The sequence below is a fragment of the Rutilus rutilus genome (genome assembly GCF_951802725.1).
Source record: "Rutilus rutilus genome assembly, chromosome: 5".
NCBI lineage: Eukaryota > Metazoa > Chordata > Actinopteri > Cypriniformes > Leuciscidae > Rutilus > Rutilus rutilus.
The window spans coordinates 8,109,533-8,125,201 of NC_140213.1; the positions used below are offsets into that span (position 1 = coordinate 8,109,533).

At 37.0% G+C, this 15,669-nt stretch overlaps 1 protein-coding gene across 3 annotated transcripts in view; it reads left to right on the plus strand.

Moving 5' to 3' along the window:
• The window catches only part of cntn5 (contactin 5), a 312,302-nt gene that overhangs the window by 224,838 nt on the left and 71,795 nt on the right, over positions 1-15,669 (plus strand). For all 3 annotated transcript variants that reach the window (XM_084408898.1, XM_084408897.1, XM_084408899.1), the window contains 3 exons: positions 2,251-2,353; positions 8,039-8,220; positions 14,633-14,769. In XM_084408898.1, the coding sequence (XP_084265024.1) occupies positions 2,251-2,353; positions 8,039-8,220; positions 14,633-14,769 (422 nt within the window). The remainder of the gene's footprint in view (positions 1-2,250; positions 2,354-8,038; positions 8,221-14,632; positions 14,770-15,669) is intronic.

Genomic DNA, 15,669 nt, shown 5'->3' on the forward strand with positions numbered 1-15,669 from the left:
TGTCATGAGCAGGCTCGGCAGGACTGACGTGAAGTGCAGGCTCAGCGGGACTGACGTGATGCGCCGGCTCGGCGGGCAAGACGTGATGTGCAGGCTCAGCAAAAAGGTAAATTAAGTCCTTCTCATCCAGACTCTGGACGAGGACAGGAACAGGAGACACTGGACGAGCGGTCTCGGCAGAATGAGATTCAGGACGGGTGGTGATGGTGGCTGGTGATGGTGGTTGGGCAGCGATGTTAAAAAATCAGCCTCACCCACAGTGTAGGCTGAGCCACTCAACAAAATCATGTAATCCAGATAACGAACATCCCTGGGATCGCTGCTGCTGGAGCTTGCTGGTGCAGATGATCATCCAACCCGTACCAAAACACAGTCTTTTGGACATCATCTGCCCAGCTTACCCCGTCCGAGATCTCCAGGAACTATGTTACATAGATAAGAACAGACAAAGACTGACTGAACAGAGGGAACTAAATACAGACACTGATGAACATAAACCAGGTGACACAGATTAAGGTGATTGACAAGACAAAGGTGATGAAGATGAACTAATGATGGTAGACATGGCAACGTATAAGTGGTGGGAAAACAAAAGATGTGCCTAATAAGACTAAACAGGAACACAACAGTTACAATTATATTATATTATATTATATTATATTATATTATATTATATTATATTATATTATATTATATTATATTATATTATATTATTACACTTGATTTTATATAATTGTAAACTAATGCAAAGACATCCATATAAGTCTGGCTAAAGTGTCCAAGAACCTTTTGGTGCTGGTGTATGTGCAATTGTCACATTTATAACATGTCTTGGGCTGTTGCACTATTGATTGTGAGGTCAATGTTCTAGAGCAGCTGCTTTGGATATTTCAGGCGATAGAGTCCACATGAGCGATGTAATCCATCATATAATAGTACCTCAGGCCTCTGCTAAATCTACAAAGCACCTACATGAACCGAAAGAAAAAAATAAAACATGAGCCCAGTGCACAGGAAGCGCAAGCTTTCTGTCACAAGCTTTAATTAATGAGTTGGGCTTCCAAAAAGCAGCCGGGAAGATGCCAAGGTGGAATTTCATGTGAGAGGGGCAAAAGGTGTGAGTAATGTGCTGATCCAACACCTACAAACTGAGATATTTAGAGGTGTGCTGCCCCATAGAAGCAGATGTAGCAGAGCTAACCGATTGCAGTATTAGATCACTTGCTAACACTTTATTTTGTTAGTCCACTTTAGACATTCTGCTGAGTAACTTTGCTACTACGTGTCAACTATGAGTAATTAGAGTACTAGTAGACTTTCTGATGTATGTCTTCTAACAATTTATTTTGATGGTCCCCCAGCAGACATTCTACTGACTATAAGTAACTTTGCTAGTAGATGGCAACTTATTCGACTAACCTGAACCCTAACAGTCTACTAATACTCTAATGAGAGTTAGTTGACATGCAGTTGCAAAAGTTACTTATAGTTAGTAGAATGTCTAAAGTGGCCTTACTCTTCACACCACTGCTCTAGTTATCAGATGGGTTTCTTTTGTAATTTTGTCTGGCTCAATAAGACAATGGTGAGTAGAGTTAGTGTAAATAGACTCTATTTGCACTTAGCCAGGTGTAAAAGCACCCAGTTGTTGGTATTCAGGATAGGCCTACTACTCTTTTTCACATACTACTTAGCAAGGAAGTAGGCATATTTAGATGCAGTGAAAGTCTGACGTAAGTTAGCAAGATGGCTAGAATTGTTTATATCAGCTGTATAGGTTATTGAATTTTAAGGTAATGATTTTAGCTAGATGCTAATGCTTACATGCAAACACAAACAGGTGTATTCAAAACATTATGCTGCCACAGAGAATCACTGCCACTAATGAACCAGCTAAATGAGTCATCTTTTCTGGCAAACTTTATTGCTATTCTTCGTCAGCAGTAAACAAAATGTCTACAAGCTAAATTTTTGATTAAACACTGACAATGAATTCCAGATAATGAATGCCAATTAGCTTCCGTCATGACTGATACACCCTGAACTTGGAATGTTAGAGTTTTCCCATTGGGGTTTATAACAAAAGTATGCAATTTTCCATCGGCATAAAAATGCACACTTTTTGTAGTGTGCCGTATAATTATGTGCATTGAGACTTCTAAAGGCGTACACTTGAATGCTTAGCTCCCATCATATATGGTGTAGTCTAAATAGATTTACATATGTGTGTCTTCTTTTTTTGTTTTTTAGGTGTGATGGGGGAGTATGAGCCCAAAATTGAAGCGCATTTTCCCCAGACGGTGCTGGCAGCCAAAGGTGTCACAGTGAGGCTGGAGTGCTTTGCCCTTGGGAAGTAAGTACGCTGGCATAATCCCCCACCCTCACCCATACCTCTTCCCATTGCACCACCTGAAGGTGCCTTTCTACTGCTCAAAGACAGAACATTCACCGTCGCTCCTTTGAAACACCTCTTTTGCTGTTGGAATCATTAATAATCATAATTACAACCAATTTAACCAGTCAAACCACTTTCTTTTCATAGTAGAGAGCAGAATGCATCCTCCAGAGAAGAGATGGGACCAGGAGGATAGCTATTTTTATTCCTAACTCCGCTTTGCTGTTAAATGAGCTCTCCACAAGTATTGAACTCTGCACCATAACTGATATAGTGGCAATTTCACTGTGATTGGTGTAGAAACGGCGCCAGGCTTCGGCCCCTGGGAGCTGTATATTCTCGTAATAGTTGAACGGGCGGCTGAAGGTGAGGGCCAGGGGTCATGAGGGAGGAGAGCGATTTGAGAGTCTGTACATGCCATTGTTTGGAGGATGCTTTTAATATCTGTTATGTTCCCATATGGTCAAGGATATAGCACAGTGAGAAATGAAAGTGGCTAGTACCGGCCCACAGCCGGAAGGCAGAAAAGCACTCTGACATTCATTCAGCGCAGCACATTGCCTCTAAATGATGGACCGAGGAGGCTTTTCCCATACATGTTTAAAATGTACCTTGCTGTGGCCTTTTTTTTTTTTTTTTGAGCAAAAATATCTGGCATAACTCAGGGTTTGTTTTTAGTTAAAAGTAAATATATGAGGACTATATGAAGGCATGCTAACCTAAATGTTCTTTTTGCCTGCAATTAAATAATAAAATAAAACAGATATTGGGATACTGTACTGTAGAGATAGATCAAGCCAGCAACATATCAACCCAAGAGTTATTCATTTGAAAAAAAATATAGTACTAGGCATACTTATCAAGCAAAACATTTCACATAAGGAAGTCAGTTTCTTCAGATTTAAAATGATAAAACAATAGGGTTTTGATGTTTTCGTGTCTTGATGTGTCACTTTAGTCTCTTCCCAAATTATTTACTGGTCTATTTTGACTGGTGCTATTCGTCATTTTTGACTGAAAATGTTACGTTTTGTTTTTTTTAGAATTTATTACTTCATCAGAATGGTACGAAACTTGTTTCGAGTTGGCTCAAGTTTTGGCACTTGCTATGTGAACACACACAAAACAAATCATGGGCATTGAAAAGGTTAAATGGTCCTGAAAAAAACAGTCACACTTGTGTTCCTCACGGTCAAAAATGACCGCATTGGAAATGAATGGGAGACGAATTTCATCTAGTGAAAACTTTTGGTACTGCAGCCAAACAGAATCTTACTGAAAGCTCATTTTTTGAGATATCAACCTCAAATTTGGAACACAACTTGTTTAGGTTTAGGGTTTTGAATTTCTTGTAGTTTTAGAGTAAAACGTGTTTTTTTGAAAATATATATTTCATATTCAAATTCTGTAACTTTTTCTGTAAAAAAGTTCACTTTTTTAAACTGTTTTCACTTCAGCAATAATTTGCCAAGTGTCGTCTTTGAAAAGAGATCAAACTTAAGTCTGTGCTCTTAAACTGTGGTAAATCTTGAATAATTTAGTTTAAGCTCTATGCTCAAAAAGTGAATATAGTATTATAAATACAGCGTACATTTCATTTAGTACCATAAAATCCCCTAAAAATATAAAATATTTAATAAAAAACATTATTGAACTAAAATATATTACACTCATTTCATTGAAAAAAAATCTGTAATTTTTGACTGACACACGAAGAGCACCAGAAAAATAAATTATTATATCAAGATAAATGTTTCATTAGCACGTTTAAAACATATTTCATTCATTTTAGTTGTGTGTTTATCTTCTGCTTTATTTTTATTCATCATTGTCAGATTACATTCTGTAGAACTTCCTTTGGGATCCTCAGATTGTAGCTTAACAGAACTGATATGGCGCTTTGCATAAAGGGAATGCATTTCTGCATTTTAAATACATAATCCAGTGTCATCGTGCTGTAATTCTGTTTGTGTTTGTTATTTGCAATGAATAATTCAAATGTAAAGCCTGTCAAGCGCAAACACCTTCTAAGCCAAACTGCTCTAAGGGCCCAGTAATTGTTTACAGTGCCTTCAAGGACCCCTTTGTGAGGAAATGTCGTTTACAATTAATTATCCGCATTAGAATAATAAGTCATTACTTAAACGTAGACATTAATCTATGTATTCCTGTTGGCTTCTCTCTCTTAGTTCAATTAAACTTTACAGACTCTTAACTCGCTGCTCAGCGAATGAAGGAATCAATGAGATCTCACCAATGGCCTTTCCCTTCGTTCGCAGCTCATTTAGGGCTGATAGCGAATCCTCCAGTGAACTTTAGGCATCGTCCGCCTTACCCACAAATAAAATATTTATCAGTGCATGAAAATGAAAGAAAATGAAAGAAAATGGCATTCTTTATAATGACCTAAACATGTCACTCAGTATGTGTGACAACCAAGCAGTCGGGCGACTAAGGGCTTGGCATTGTGTGCAGGGAAAAGGCTAGAACGTATATTGTCAATAGCGCGGGCGGTCAGCCCGAAATGTCTGCAGGGATGCTTTTCAGAGGCTGCATTGTACCGTACACTTTCAAAGGCAAACTGCCAGCTTATAATGGTGAATGGGTCTGTTGCCGAAAATGTTACCGGGGCTACAAGAGAGGCCGCTTTCATGCATGCTGGCATTTTGTTGAAGGTATAACCTTTCTGGATAGTTCTCACACCACTTAAGAAATAATGGTCAGGTATTTTGTTGTGAAATTTTCTATTCAAATGATTTGCTCTCGAACATTTTCAGGGTTAGACAAAAAATATGATTAGTAATATAATTTAATGTTTTACACCTAGTAATTTATTGGAGTGTAACTGTGGTACGTTTTAGAGGATGATTATTGAATTTATTTTAAGGTTAGATTTCTGTATACACTACCATTGGGGTCAGTAAGTTTTATGAAGAAATGTATACTTCCGGTCAGCAAGGATACATTAAAGTGATCAAAAGTGACGTTAAAGAAAAATATTTGTAACATTTTAATTATATTAAAGTAGAATAGGCACTTAAAGGAGAACTCCGGTCAATTTTAACATTGAGCTCATTTTTTTGTACATTTGGAGTGCTGTCAATACAGAGAACAACGACAAAAATCGGTGTTGCCTACACCGAGTTATTCTATTTTTAAAATTTGCACCCTATTGACTTCAATGGGGCAAGTAGTAAGCCTGCTTTTTAGCCTCTTAACATCCTTTAAGTGTCATTACAAGTGCACAGAAAATGTGAGTGATTCCTTCCGAGTGAACACGGGTGTATCTGACTGCAGTAGATGTTAGAGATATTAATAAAAATGAAGTTAATTCAGCCAGCGCTCATACCTTTGTTTACATCCTGTTTTCGGTGGAAGGCCATAGTAATCAATTGTCGAGTTCACGCGCGTTGATCATAGGTACTAAACCTATGCGCGTGAACTCGACAATCGATTACTATGATACACTTAAAGGATGTTAAGAGGCTAAAAAGCAGGCTTACTACTTGCCCCATTGAAGTCAATAGGGTGCAAATTTTAAAAATAGAATAACTCGGTGTAGGCAACACCGATTTTTGTCGTTGTTCTCTGTATTGACAGCACTCCAAATGTACAAAAAAATGAGCTCAATGTTAAAATTGACCGGAGTTCTCCTTTAAGGCCATACTACATTGTGAAGATAATAATTATTAACCATATAAAGCATACTGTATCATTTTTGATACACAAATTTCTAAGGCCTCTAAATTATACACAACCTTTTACATGCCTTCTGTCGTCTGATTGATAGTTTATACATTTTTAACTAGTAAAAAGCCTTTTAGTATAATTCTAAAAACATCCCCCTTCAGGTCGAGGTGCGGGTATCTTTTTGCTGTGAAATCTTTACTGATTTTTATAATGTAAGTGATATTTCACGATGAACACTTGCCTAGATTTACTACATGATTAATACTGTTAATGTGAGTTACAAATATGATACATCAGGCTTTCGAGGAATGTTTATTTGTACATTTCTCAATTATTACTGTTTGATGTGATGTGCTTTGATCATACAAATATTATCCACACCTACCAATGCACTTGATCTCTAATGTGACACTTTAAGATTAAATCACGGCAGACAAAATGTTTGTTCTAAAACTTACACAACCCTGCAAATTTTATCATAGCCCCATCATGATTTAAACTGACAGGTCAGAAACTTCATCCTGTGTGGATAAATGTCCTTGTAGAATTTAAGCGGATGTAGTGGGACAGAAGGACTCAGAAATGTGATGTTTTTATCATTGGGCCTGCGGATGATTGATGGCGACGCTGGGGTTTTCCTCGGCGTCACATTTCGGTCGTTGGAAAGCTGTGAAATGGAGCTGTCACTATGTAGCAGTGCTGATGGTGTCTGATAGAGCGGGTTATCTACGCACGGGCGGCGCACATAGGAGGTCATATCACACGCCCGCTGCAGCCGCAAATAGGGATGGATGGCAGTGTACAAATACTGCTTATCTGCACAGCTATCTAGACGTTTATTGTGTTACCCAGTACACAGCCACTTACAGAGTGCTGCCATATCAGATTGTCCTGTTCGTACTTTCAAAAAGACCGTGTTATCAGCTTTACAAATTAGCGCAGATGCACGTTTTGGGCAGAGATAAAAGAATTGCTTTTAGAAAGTGCTTTTTTTTTAAGATGAAGTATATTCTTTTTGCACTGCTATAGCATTGCCAGATAGATTGGAAAGCAAGAGTTGGATTCCGTTAGCTCAAGTGATGATTTATGCTTCTTTAAATGCCACAGAGATTTCAACTTTTTTTTCTTTTTTTTTTTTGTTGTGTAAAAGCCAAGGAAATGCTCTACTTCCTGAAGAGCTCATCAACCAATCAGAAATGTTGCTATTACCTTACAAACCTTGCCAATATATTGGAATTCACTGAGACTCAGCAGTGATGACCACTACCATGAAGTGCTGTAAATGAATCAAATCATTCTTGCTATTCTACAATGTAAATTATACTATTTTAATACTTATCATGATCAATTAAAAAATATATAGTTTTATACTTTTTGATTTAATTACGTCATTTGCAATGCTTCATGGGATTCAATCGCTCATAAAAGACTTTAAACCAACACAATCTCATGGCAATTCGTAACTATTTTACGTTTCGGTGATTTGTTGGCTAATTCATATAAATGCGTGCAATCTCATTCATACGTTTTTGTACAATCCACTTATGCCCAGTGATGGGTATGTTCAGTGGTGGGGTCAGGAGTGGACCTTCATGCTTACTTTTTTCTAATAATCATACATTTTGGTACAAATTCATGTGAAATCGCCACCTTGTAACGTAGTCATTTTCTGGTGAGATCAGGTTGTAAATTATACCTTTTTTTTTCTGATTTTTTTTTAACTTTAAATCAAAGGTTATAATGTTGTGATTCATCTTAAACCTTAGAACTCTTTGGCGCTTATTGGCTTAGAGGCTTAGATCTATTGGCTTTTTTTTTTTTTTTAGTAGAGAAACTAATTCTACAAACACTTCCAGAAACAATGCCACAAAAAAGGCTTCCACTGTTACACTATATTTCATTAAAAAAAAAAAAAAATTCTCTAAATATTTTTACTATTTTTTATGTTCTCAGTCCTGTCCCCACTATCACCTGGAGAAAGATGAGTGGGAACATCCCCAAAAAAGCCCGTCTGCGCAAATCACAGGCTGTTCTCGAGATTCCCAACATCCAGCTAGAGGATTCTGGGAGTTATGAATGTAAAGCTGAGAACACCAGAGGAGGCACCGCCTTCAGAGGACATCTCCAGGTCTACAGTGAGTACAGCTCTTCTTCTGAAAAACAATGCAAGGAGATCATTAAAAGTTCTGTATGGTTTATTGCATTATATATAATAAGACAAAGAGAATGAGCACTTTGTTGTACTGCTCATTTGTAAAAGCGTCTGCTAAATGAATATATTTAAATGAGCAAGAAGGGGATGGTGGTGAAAGCCGAGGTGAGTTTGTCCTACCGTTATGAAAGTTACCTCAAATCATCTGGCTTGTTTAGGAGAGATGTGCTAATGCTTTCTGGTTGTGATTGGACTAATGAAAAACTGGAAGGACTTATGTTGAAGGATGGACCTTAATAACACAATCTCATGGGAATGCGTAACTATTTTACCTTTTGTCGAATTGTTGGCTAATTTGCTTACGCCCCAGTGCCGGGTATGTTTAGGGGTGGACCTTCATGCTAACTCTTTATTTTATTTTTTATTTTGATGTTTTTGTATAATTTGCATCGTACAAATTCATGTGAAATCACCACTTTGTTACATAGTTACATTTTGCCATGAGATTGGGTTGGACCTTAGCCATATCTAGAGACCAGAAAATGATAGAGACTTGAGGGTGTTACTTCTATTGTAACTTCTGTCCACATCCCAGAACCCTTTAGCTATGATCTCGCAGCTGTCCAGAGCAGCCTAGTTTTGTGTGGATAAGCACTACTCGCATTGTCTTCAGAAAATGTATGCGAGTTACAAAATGTGAGTTATTTGTCAAAAAGGTTTTGAAGTAATGTGCCGAAGTAGTGTGGGAACAGAATCCGTTGGGTCCTTCTCTGATTAGGTTCCTTCATAAATTATTCCACTTGGCATGCTCTCTCTCTCTCTCTCTCTCTCTCTCTCTCTCTCTCTCTCTCATAATTCTGACTGGCCTTTATGACAGAAGGTATAAATTTAAGCAAAGTTGGCCAGCTTACATTTTTGTCAAGCTTTGCAAGGACAAGATGGCCCTGTCCTCAGAAGACTTTTGTCCAATTAAATTTCAGAGGCTATTTTATCATTATTTTTGCTTGTGTAGATGAAAATGCTATATTTCTTGACTTCCATATTTCCCTTAACCCACTGTAGCTTTGATAGGGGCCTAATACGGGGATCTGGGACCTCCATTCATCTTTCCCAGACTCCTCTCTCCTTATCCGTTCAATAAGGTTTGTGACTTAGATGAAGTGCGTTATGTCATAAAAGTAAGTGTATCAGCGGGCCACAAGATGAATGCAGTGTCCTAGTGATTTTATGAAAACCTGGTTTTAAGAGGTTTATGACTGTCACTGGGATCTATGATTCATCACACGGTCTGGATGAACAAAGCTTGACAAAACAACAGCTGTTTGTCTTATCCGTCACAACAATGTCCAAATATACTTTTATTGTGTTCTCCCCGTTGTCAGTAGTTCAGTAGCCAGTGTGTGATGAACAGTTCTGCCACTCTTCGTGAATCTTAAAGTAGTTCAAAGGAGAACTGCTAAGGCCCGTTTCCACTGAGAACAATAACTAAAATGATAACTATAATAGTCGTTCTAATTCTATGAAAATAGCGAATCCACACCACACATATAACGATAACGACGCAGAGGAACAATATCGTAAGAATTTCGGAACGATTTTTTAGACATGAATGATTCCTCAAATCACGTGGCTTGTTTAGGAGAGATGTGCTAATGCTTTCTGATTATGATTGCACTAATGATTTTTGCAAATTTGTATGAATTCGTACAATCTCATACAAACTGCTTATGCCCCAGTGCCAGGTGTTTGGGGGTGGAGCTTCATGCTAACTTTTTGCTAAAAATCATATGTTTATGTATGTTACATTGTACAAATTCATACAAAATGGACACTTTTTTACATTTTCCTGTGAGATCGGGTTGACCTTAGCCATGTCTGAAGACCAGCATATGATAAAGACTTGAATGTTGGCTCTTTGAATGATTTTTCCAGTTGAGGAACGATAAAATCATTGACAGCCATTTAGAATCCACCTGACTTTAAAGAGCTTGAGCATTTAAAGCAGCAGGTGACATGTTTATAATAAACATAATATATGAATTCCGGAATTACAGTCTGGAAGAGTCAATGCTAGAAAGTCAAAGCGAATCTGGAGAATTTGGGTTGTTTAAATAGTGTATGATGGCCACAGACTTTAGCTTCAGATTATGATTGCATCCAGTCGATATCAAACATGTTTGATATTTTCAATTGATTTTTAAATATTTTCAAAAGAACACATACTGTATTGGTTTCATTTGTCATATGTCTCCTGGAAACATCTCTCTGCGTGAGTTTGTTGAGTTCAGAATGACTTGAAAGTCAGCAAGTGTATGCCTTTTAAGATTTTAAAAGTCTGTTTGGCTGTTTAACCCTATTAACTGGCATACATGTTCATGATCCTGTCGTGAATAAATCATTAGTAGATTTTTTTTCCACTTTAAAAAAAAATTATTTCATAAATTTTGTAAAAATGTAATGACTTGGCTCTGCCTCTGAAACAACGTTCCTTTCATCTGACATCACCTGGGCTGTAAAATAGTGCTAACCAGTAGCCAAATAGCTAATCAGGCATCAATTTAGGCTCCTTTTGGCATTGGTTCTGGGTGTGTTGAGATGCTCTGAAAAGTGATCCTCAACGTCCCTTTTACAAAGGCCCACAAAAATGGGAGTACAAGCAGTCTTTCATGAAGGTATGTGTGCAATCACTGTTCAGGTCTGGCCCATATAACACCCACTTTTCACTTGCAAAATAATTTCTCGATATATATATATATATTATATATAAATCAATCAAAATACAAGAATTTGATCAACTATGTAGTCACTCTCTCGTGTTTGTAAAGGAGAACTCTCTTCCCAGTCCACCTAGACTGTTAATGGAAACTAAAATGTGATTGGGCCATTCAGAAATCATGACATAACCATGAATAGAATTAACATATGACCCCCCACATTAACACCTCTTAACTATTGAGGAAATTGGTCTATCATGATGAATGACATTCTGAAATACTGGTATGTGGGGGTCAGCAAGAAAAGTCCTAGAAAATCTCTAAGAAAAGTGCAAGAAACTTTGACTATGAATGTGAAAAAAAAGTTACAAAAGTTCAGTATATTTCAGTATACAATGTTTGCTATTTAAATCAGCATGTTTTTTTTTTTTTTTTTTTTTTGGCCTAAACTTCAATCCACTATCAAACTTCAAAATGCTCTTGGGTGAAGGTGCACAGATACTGCCTGCCTTACCTGCAAACTGTATTCCAGACACTTGTCTACTCTTACAATTTACATACACCCAATTCAGTCTGCAATCCCTTTTTTTCTTGACAGATATGATTGAAGGCTTGCCTTCAGCGAGGTTTTCTCTCAGAGCGGGTAAGCCGTCTGTCGCAGCTCGTGTGAATATGTCACATGCAGCAGCCGCAGATGCATGTCCTGGGTGAGCAACGAATCAGAACCCGTCAACGGGCAGGGGTGTACATCCTCCTCGAGGCTGTGGCCTGTCGTTATTGTCCCAGCTGTGGGTCTGGAGTGAGAAATGTGGTGTGGATGGAAGGAGGCAGTAGGTTTTATCACCATGTCCAAGAGCTGTAACTCAAGGAGCCCATGTCTTTGCCAGAGGTTACCTGCACCTTTTCTTTCTTCCTTTCGCTCAACCTCTCGAAAAGGACACAACATGCTCTGTAAAGTAGACAAATCAGATAGATACCTCACTAAGATTGATATTTCAACAGAGAGATGACCTGCATAGGCTAACTGATTTGTTCTACAAAAATATGCTATTACATTGCTCTTTACTTTCCTCCAATTATCTTTGTATTGCTAAGCCAAATAAATCTTAAAATTAGAGTGTCACAGGTTTTTAGCTTTTATGTTGCTACGTGGCTGCTTGTGTGTTCTGGGGGTGTTTAGTATGTTCCAATGCAATCACTAGTGTTTTACTATAGGCCTACTGCCATTTTATGCTGGGGGGGTCATGCTATTATGTGTTTGCTTGGGTGTTCTCAGGTTTGTTTGTTTTTTAGCATTGTGCTATTTGGTTTGCAGGGTGTTCTGAGTGTTTTTAGAATGTTGATATGCAGCTGCGAGGACAGGGGTGTCCAATACTGCTCCTGGAGGGCCATTGTCCTGCAAAGTTTAGCTCTAACCCCAATTAAACACACCTGAACCAGCTAATCAAGGTCTTACAAGGCATACTAGAAACGTCCAGGCACTTGTATTGAGCTAAACTCTTCAGAACAGTGACCCTCCAGGACCGAGTTTGGACATCCCAGTGCTAGGGGCTTCTAAATGGTTTTAACATGTTGCTATTTGGATTGTACATTGTTCTGAGTATTTTTAACATAATGCTATGCAGCTGTTATAGGGTCTTCTGAGTGTTTTTTTTTTTTTTTTTTTTTTTTTTACATACAATACTATACAGTGTTTATTTATATTGCACATTTAAAAACAAATGAAGTTGACCAAAATGCACAAAGAATAAAAATAAAACAAAACTTGCAATAATCACATATATACAGTAAAACAACAATCACCAGCTACAAACATGGGGAAGGTTCTAGATAAAAATTCATAGAAGCAGAGAATCAAGGAATATTAAACGTCAAAGAAAACAAATATGTTTAAGAGAAAATTAAAAAATTGATGCAGTTGGGGCAGTTCTAATGTAAGACGGGAGACAGTTCCATAATTTAGGTCCAACAACCGAAAAAGCACGATCACCTCTATTTTTGAGTGTACTCTGATGGGAACATAAAGTAATTCAGAATCACCTGATCTAAGTGATCTTGACTGTGTGTACGATTGCAATAAGTCAGACAGGTATTGTGGTGCCTGATTCTGAGGGGATTTAAATACAAATAATAGAATTTTGAAATTATTATCTAGGGGAATATAGAAAACTCTAAAGAGGCGTAATAAATAATGTTGGGTTGTGGTAACGGAATCCCAGCAACGAATCACTCCGGTCGATAATCAAACACATACACAAAATCTAAGCAGAAAAGTAATACATTTATTAAAGAATAACAAGTGAAATAAAGAGCATCTCTTCAGGGTGTCCCAAAGGCCAAAATAACAAACAAAACAATATAAAAAAAAGAAAAGAGGAGAGAATTAATAAACTAATCCAATAACAAAAGAAAATACATGTAACTTTTAAAATTTAAATTGCCTACCCTACCTTTAAGTCTGATTGCTTCCAAAAGTAATAATGCATATCTCTTTAAAAAGCAACTTGATATGAGGTACAGTATCATTCATGTTAATAGTATAACCCAAAATATTGTTACGTTTTGCTCTAAAAATAATCACTTAGAATTAGGGATTTGTTCAATAAATAATTAATATACTTCCATGTGTGTGGTTTCATAGTTTTAATGACTATTATTATTCTAAATCACTGAAAATAATCATGTTAAGGAATGAGTAAAGTGTGGTCAAACTTTTGCTCAGATGAAATGTAAAGCCTTTCCTGTGCATGCTGGGTACTAAAGGTCCACTGCTCTCAGAACTTTGCTGCTCATCATTCCTAATGAAAACACTCCCCACTGTTCCTTTCATACATATTCATTTTCAAAAGGACAATGCGACCCAGGCTATCTACAAACTGCAGCTGGGCTTTATGTTAACAAAGTGTTATAGTGTAGGAACAGTTGGAGCAACAGTTTGATGTCAGGACTGTTTTTTTTTATTATTATTTTTTTATTAAACATAAAAGTCAATTCACAACTGTATTATCAATCATTGCATTTTAGCAGTCTGGGAGCATTGTATTTTGTGAGGTATCTGTATTGGTTTCTAGCAGGTAAAGAGATGTTTTGTTTAGGCAGAGTTCTTTAGTTCTAAAGTACAGAGAAAAGCTCAGAAAAAAGAAAAGCTTCAATGAGAAGGGCGGGTGGAACAGAAAATGGGTACGTTGCCATGAAAACGGTACAATGGTGCCGTAAAACGGTAAAATGCACATTGTGTTGTATGGTGACCTTGATATCACACACAGCATGTTCCTGGATCAACACATTTGTTGATCCTGGAACAGCATTCAAATCAACCAGTCAGATTTAAAGGACAAGTTAACAGTTTATGTCAAGTTTAGCTTTACATCCAGGTGCTTCAACATCACCTATCATTTATATAGAACTACATTTTCAGACAGGAATGTTGTTCCAGGATCAACATAATATGAGCCAAGAAAGGGTGTGCGTGCGCCAATAAAATGTAGCCAACTTAGGCGACTGTCTATAATTGTCCATGCCAGGAAAATCAAGTTAATATTGATTTTTTTCTTCTTTTTTTTTTTAAACATCAGTGTTGAAAATTTCAACATGGCATGTAAAATCTGAAGGGGAAAAAATGCTTATTGTTAAGCCCTGATCTTGCAAATGTTCCTCGTCTTCTCCATGTTCCTGGCACAGCTCAGCCGCAGTGGATCAGCATGATAAATGACACTCAACTGGACAGCGGAGAGCAGCTCCACTGGGAGTGTCGAGCCACAGGAAAGCCCAGGCCCACGTATCGCTGGCTGCGCAACGGAGAACCACTCAGCACGCAGGTATACACACACACACACACACAGAGAGAGAGAGAGAGAGCGAGAGAGCTCATAGGAAAGAGAAATCTCTGAGAACTGTTTAATTTTTCAATTGTTTCTCAAATGGAAACTTTTGCTCAAGGCTTGAACATATTTACATACACTCTTGCTTTACATGGACTACTGGTCAAAAGTTTTGAAAAAGATTTTTTAATGTTTTAGAAAGAAGTGTCTTCTGCTCACCAACACTGCATTTATTTGATCAAAAAAAATCTAAATCTATTTGAATATATTTAAATGTATTCCTGTGTTTGATCCAGTCTTCAGTGTTACATGATCTTTCAGAAAACATTATAATATGCTGATTTGGTGCTCAAGAAACATTTCTGATTATTATCAATGTTAAAAACAGTTGTGCTGATTAATATTTTTGAGGAAACCATAATAGACTACCATTCAAAAGTTTGGGGTAAGTAATTTTTATTTTTTTATTATTATATTTTGTATTCAACAAGAATGCATTAACAAAAAGTGACAGTAAAGACATTTATAATGTTATATAAAAAAAAACATTTCTATTCATCAAAGAATCCTGAAAAATATGTATCAGTTTCCACAATAAAATTATTTTCAACATTAATAATAAGACCCATTATTAATAATTTAGCACCAATAAAAGCTGATAATAACTGAGCACTAAATCGGTACATTAGAATGATTTCTGAAATATCGTGTGACACTGAAGATTGAAGTTACGGCTGCTGAAAATTCAGCTTTGCCATCACAGGAATAAATTACATTTTAAGATATATTAAAATAGAAAACAGTTATTTTAAAATGTAATAACATTTAACAATATTAACGGTTTTCAGTTTTCAAAAACGCTCAAATATTATTATATATATATATTTTTAAATGGTC